Genomic DNA, 5386 nt, shown 5'->3' on the forward strand with positions numbered 1-5386 from the left:
CCCCATAAGCACCCCAAAATCCTCTCCTACAGCCCAAGGATGCTCTACAACCACCCCAAAAACACCTGAGCCCAGGGACACCCCATAGGCACCTCCAAAATCCTCTCCTACAGCCCAAGGATGCCCTGCAGCACCCCAAAAGACGTCTATAGCCCAAGGACACCCCATAAGCACCCCCAAAATCCCTTTTTAAAGCCACCGGACACCCTAATTCCCCCTCCCCAAATCCCTACATCTCAGGGACACCCCATAAGCACCCCCAAACCCCATACGCAACCCCCTGAACCTCTCCCATAGCCTGGGGACACCCTACAACCCCTCTCCGACACCCCCGGGACACCCCSTAACTCCGCTTTGGAGCGGAGCATCCCCCAAAAACTCTGCCACAGCACAAGAATCGCCCCCCCCCACAAAACGGGCCGCGACCCACTCACGCGCTCGAGGAAGACGTCGCGCTTGGTGAACTTGCGGACGGCGGTGAGCGTGTCCTGCACGATGCCCATGACGGGGCGGTTCGACTGCGGGGTGACGATCATGCGGGGCACCATGGCCAACTCCTGGATCTCGGCCCGCGTCTCCAGCGACTGGGGCAGGTGCAGGTTCATCTCGTCGCCGTCGAAGTCGGCGTTGTAGGGGGTGGTGACGCTGCGGGGACGGCGGCCTCAGGGGGCTTGTCCCCATCGCATGGGGGGGGCCCTCCTTTGGGGTGGTTTTGGGGGCACCTGGGTGGGTTTGGGGCCATGGGGGGAGTTCTAGGGACACCCGAGCAGTTTGGGGGACAGCGGGACCCGCGCTGGGGCAGGTTTGGAGTCAAGGATGTAGTTTTAGGGACGCGTGGAGCGGTTTGAGGACGCTGGGGCCTGCAGAGGGGCAGGTTAGGGGTCATGGGGGGCAGTCTAGAAGCACCCACACAGGTTTGGGGGCACCAGGTACCTACCTTGGGGCAGGTCTGGTGCCATGGGGGTAGTTTTAGGGGCACCAAGGCCATTTTGGGGACCTGGAGCCTGCAGTGGGGCAGGTTTTAGACATGGGGGCAACTTAGGGGCATCAGGCACCTGCAGCAGGACATGTTTGGGGCCATGGGGGTAGTTTTAGGGACACACGGGCAGTTTTGGGGACATCGGGACCTGCAACAGGGCAGGTTTGGGGTCACAGGAGGCAGTTTAAGGACACCTACACAGGCTTGGGGGCACCAGGCACCTGCAGTGGGGCAGGTTCAGGATAGGTTTAAGGTCACGGGAGCAGTTTCAAGGGCGCCCAGGTAGTTTTGGGGGCAGCAGGGACCTGCAGCAGGGCAAGTTTGGGGTAGATTTAAGGTCACGAGTGTATTTTAGGGCCACTCACGCATTTGGGGGCACCACGTGCCCGCAGGGGGGCAACTTTGGGGGTCAGGGGGGCAGTTTAGAGGCACCGGGGCAAGGTTTGGGGACCCCGGGGTACCTGAGGTTGAGGCGGAAGGTGGACCAGGGCAGGATGCGGACCCGGTGGCCCATCATGGACATCTTGTGCAGCGTGGGCTGGCGGTTGAAGATGACGATGTCCCCGTCGCACATGTGGCGCTCCACCTGGGGACAGAGCCGGCGTCACCCCGGGGCCCCAAGCCGGCACAGGCCCCCCCCAAAAGCAGGACTAACCCCACAGTCTCTTCAGAGACCCCCAAAACCAGGGATTAGGTCCCCAAAAGCTGGGGATTTTTAGGGACCCCCAAGCCAGCACTGCTGCCCTAAAACTGAGGGCTTCTTAGGGACCTCAAAATCAGGACTGACCCCCAAAAACTAGGATCTTCATGGACCCCAAAACCACGGGTTGGCCCCTAAAATCCAAGGTCTTCCAGGACCCCTAAATTAGGACTGGTCCCCTAAAATTCAGGAATCTTTAGGTACCCCAAAAAACAGGAACTGGTCCCCTAAAACACATGGTTCTTTGGGGACCTTTAAACCAGGACTGATGCTCCTAAAATTCAGGATCTTCAGGAACCCCAAAACTGGAATTAATCCCTTAAAACATAAGTTTTTCACAGACCCCAAAACCATAACTGCCTCCCAAAAACCACGATTTGTTGGGGACCCCAAACCCAGCAGCTAGTCCCCCAAAATTCAGTATTTTCAGAAACTCCCAAACCAGGACCAACACCCTAAAACTCAGGTCCTTCAGAAACCCCAAAATCATGATGGACCCACCAAAAAAACCGGGCTCTTCGAGGACCCCCAAACCAGCCCCTGCTCTGCTCGTTGGCCCCCTCAACCCCACCAGCACCATGGCCGGGGCAGCCGGTGCCCCCAGGGCCCCCCAGATGCCCCAGGAACCCCCCCAAGATGCCCCGGGAACCCCCCCCAGATGCCACCTTGTAGCCGATCTGGAGGTGGAGGTCGCTGGGCTTGGGGTGGAAGCGCAGGTCGATGCGGTCGCCGTTGTCGCGGATGATGTACTTGGCCCCGGGGTACTGGCTGTTGCCCCGGCGCACCAGCTCCTGCAGCCTGGGGGGGCACCGGGGGGGGTCGGGGGGGGTCCTGGGTGCCCCCTGGGTGCCCCCCAAGCCCATGCCGGGCTCTGTGGGTCACCCCGCATCCCCCATGTGCTCCCCTGTGTCCTCGGGGTCCCCCCTACATGGTCCCAGGAGCCCACGTGCCCCCCCCCCAGGTTTTCTCCAGTGCCCCCCACAACCCCACGTGCCCCCCCGAGGTCCTGCCTGGGTTCCCTGTGTGCCCCACAAGGCCACCCCAGGCTCCCCAGGTGCCCCCCGAAAGCACCCACATCCGCCCAAAGCTCCCCCCGGGTGCCCCCCACGTCATGCCTAGAGGGTCCCTGGGTGCCCGTCATGATGCCCACGTCCAACTTGGGCCTCCTTGGATGTCCCCCATGACCCCCATGTCCACCTGGGCCTCCTTGGGTGCCCCCCACATGGTGTCCAGGGGTTCCCTAGGTGCCCCCATGACCCCCACATCCGCCTGGGCCTCCTCAGGTGCCCCCCATGTCCACCTGGGCCTTCTTGGGTGTCCCCCACCTCGATCTGGGCCTCCTTGGATGTCCCCAAGACCCCCACGTCCACCTGGGTCTCCTCAGGTGCCCCCCACATGGTGTCCAGGGGTTCCCTAGGTGCCCCCAAGACCCCCATGTCCACCTGGGCCTCCTCGGGTGCCCCCCACATGGTGTCCAGGGGCTCTTTAGGTGCCCCAAAGACCCCCATGTCCACCTGGGCCTCCTCAGGTGCCCCCCACATGGTGTCCAGGGGCTCTTTAGGTGCCCCCATGACCCCCATGTCCACCTGGGCCTCCTCAGGTGCCCCCCATGTCCACCTGGGCCTCCTTGGGTGCCCCCCACATGGTGTCCAGGGGTTCCCTGGGTGCCCCCCAAGATCCCCGTGTCCACCTGGGCCTTCTTGGGTGTCCCCCACCTCGATCTGGGCCTCCTTGGATGTCCCCCATGACCCCCATGTCCACCTGGGCCTCCTTGGGTGCCCCACACATGGTGTCCAGGGGTTCCCCAGATGCCCCCATGACCCCCCACGTCCACCACGGCTCCCCGGGTGCCCCCCAGCGCCCCCCCCCGCGGGTACCGGTCGATGTTGAAGGGGGTGACGATCTCGGCGAAGGTCATGTTGGCGGCGATGGAGCGGGGGACGCCCACTTGGTCGATGGAGAGGTTGGGGTCGGGCGTGATGACGGTGCGGGCCGAGAAGTCCACGCGCTTGCCCATGAGGTTGCCGCGCACCCGGCCCTCCTTGCCCTTGAGCCGCTGCTTCAGCGACTTCAGCGGCCGCCCCGACTTCTGCATGGCCTGCGGGCGCCCCGGGGGCGTCAGCACCTTGGTCAACCTCCCAGCATGCACCAGGGCTTGGCCAACCTCCCAGCGTGCCTTGCGCCTTGGCCAACCTCCCAGCATGCACCGGGGCTTGGCCAACCTCCCAGCGTGCCCTGTGCCTCGGCCAACCTCCCAGCATGCCTTGCACCTCGGCCCACCTCCCAGCATGCACCAGGGCTTGGCCAACCTCCCAGCATGCCCTGTGCCTCGGCCAACCTCCCAGTGTGCACCGGGGCTTGGCCAACCTCCCAGCATGCCCTGCGCCTCGGCCAACCTCCCAGCATGCACCGGGGCTTGGCCAACCTCCCAGCGTGCCTTGCGCCTTGGCCAACCTCCCAGCGTGCACCGGGGCTTGGCCAACCTCCCAGCATGCAACAGGGGCTGGCAGTGCTCCCAGCATGCCCTGCGCCTCGGCCAACCTCCCAGCGTGCCTTGAGCCTTGGCCAACCTCCCAGCATGCACCGGGGCTGGGCCAACCTCCCAGCATGCCTTGCGCCTTGGCCAACCTCCCAGCATGCAACCGGGGTTGGTGGTGTTCCCAGCATGCCTTGCGCCTCGGCCAGCCTCCCAGCACGCACCAGGGCTTGGCCAATCTCCCAGCATGCACCGGGGCTGGGCCAACCTCCCAGCAGGCCTTGCGCCGCAGCCGAACTCCCAGCGTGCGCTGGGGCTTGGTGGCGCTCCCAGCATGCTTTGCACCTTGGCCAATCTCCCAGCATGCACCAGGGCCTCAGCCAACCTCCCAGCATGCCCTGCTGCTTGGCCAATCTCCCAGCGTGCATTGCTCCTTAGCCTCCCTCCCAGGGTGCCCTGCAGCTTAGCAGCTCTCCCAGCATGCCTCGCAACTCCCAGCATGCTTTGGGTCTTGGCTCATCTCCCAGTATGCACCAGGGCCTTGGCTACTCTCCCAGCATGCCTTGGGCCTTGGCCAATCTCCCAGCATGCCCTGCACCTTGGCCACACTCCCAGCATGCATCAGGGGCTCAACTGCCCTCCCAGCATGCTCTGGGGCCTTGGCCGCCCTCCCAGCATGCCGCTGGCCTCAACTGCCCTCCCAGCATGCCCTGCGCCTTGGCCAACCTCCCAGCATGCCGGGGGCCTCTGCCAACCTCCCAGCATGCACTGTGGCTTGGCTAATCTCCCAGCATGCCCCTTGCCTCAATCACCCTCCCAGCATTCCCTGGGCCTTGGCCAGCTTCCCAGCATGCTTTGCAGCCTGGCCAACCTCCCAGCATTCCCTGGGCCTTGGCCAACTTCCCAGCATGCCTTGCAGCTGGGCCACCCTCCCAGCATTCCCCGGGCCTTGGCCAACCTCCCAGCATGCATTGCAGCTTGGCCAACCTCCCAGCATGCCCTGGGGCCTTGCCCGCCCTCCCAGCGTGCCCTGGGGCTCACCCGGGGCAGCCCCGGCAGCTCGTTGTCCACCATGGTGGCCACGTGGAACTGCAGCAGCTTGACGTCCTCGGCGATGACGTGGGCGGCCGCCCCGTTCTGCTCGTTGCGCCGCAGCTGGTTGTTGATCTTCACGATGTCGGCCAGCTTGTGCGTCAGGTCGTCCTGCGGGTGACGCGCCGCCGCCGCCGCC

At 64.5% G+C, this 5386-nt stretch overlaps 1 protein-coding gene across 1 annotated transcript in view; it reads right to left on the reverse strand.

Annotated features, from left to right (window-relative positions):
- The window catches only part of POLR2A (RNA polymerase II subunit A), a gene marked incomplete at its 5' end in the record, with an annotated part of 22848 nt that overhangs the window by 13151 nt on the left and 4311 nt on the right, over nt 1–5386 (reverse strand). Inside the window, 6 exons of the mRNA XM_026058668.1 lie at nt 72–107; nt 435–645; nt 1441–1565; nt 2345–2477; nt 3557–3777; nt 5197–5385. Of these exons, the coding sequence (XP_025914453.1) occupies nt 72–107; nt 435–645; nt 1441–1565; nt 2345–2477; nt 3557–3777; nt 5197–5385 (915 nt within the window). The remainder of the gene's footprint in view (nt 1–71; nt 108–434; nt 646–1440; nt 1566–2344; nt 2478–3556; nt 3778–5196; nt 5386) is intronic.

This window comes from Apteryx rowi, unplaced genomic scaffold (assembly GCF_003343035.1).
Source record: "Apteryx rowi isolate R43461 unplaced genomic scaffold, aptRow1 scaffold_1494, whole genome shotgun sequence".
Classification (NCBI taxonomy): domain Eukaryota; kingdom Metazoa; phylum Chordata; class Aves; order Apterygiformes; family Apterygidae; genus Apteryx; species Apteryx rowi.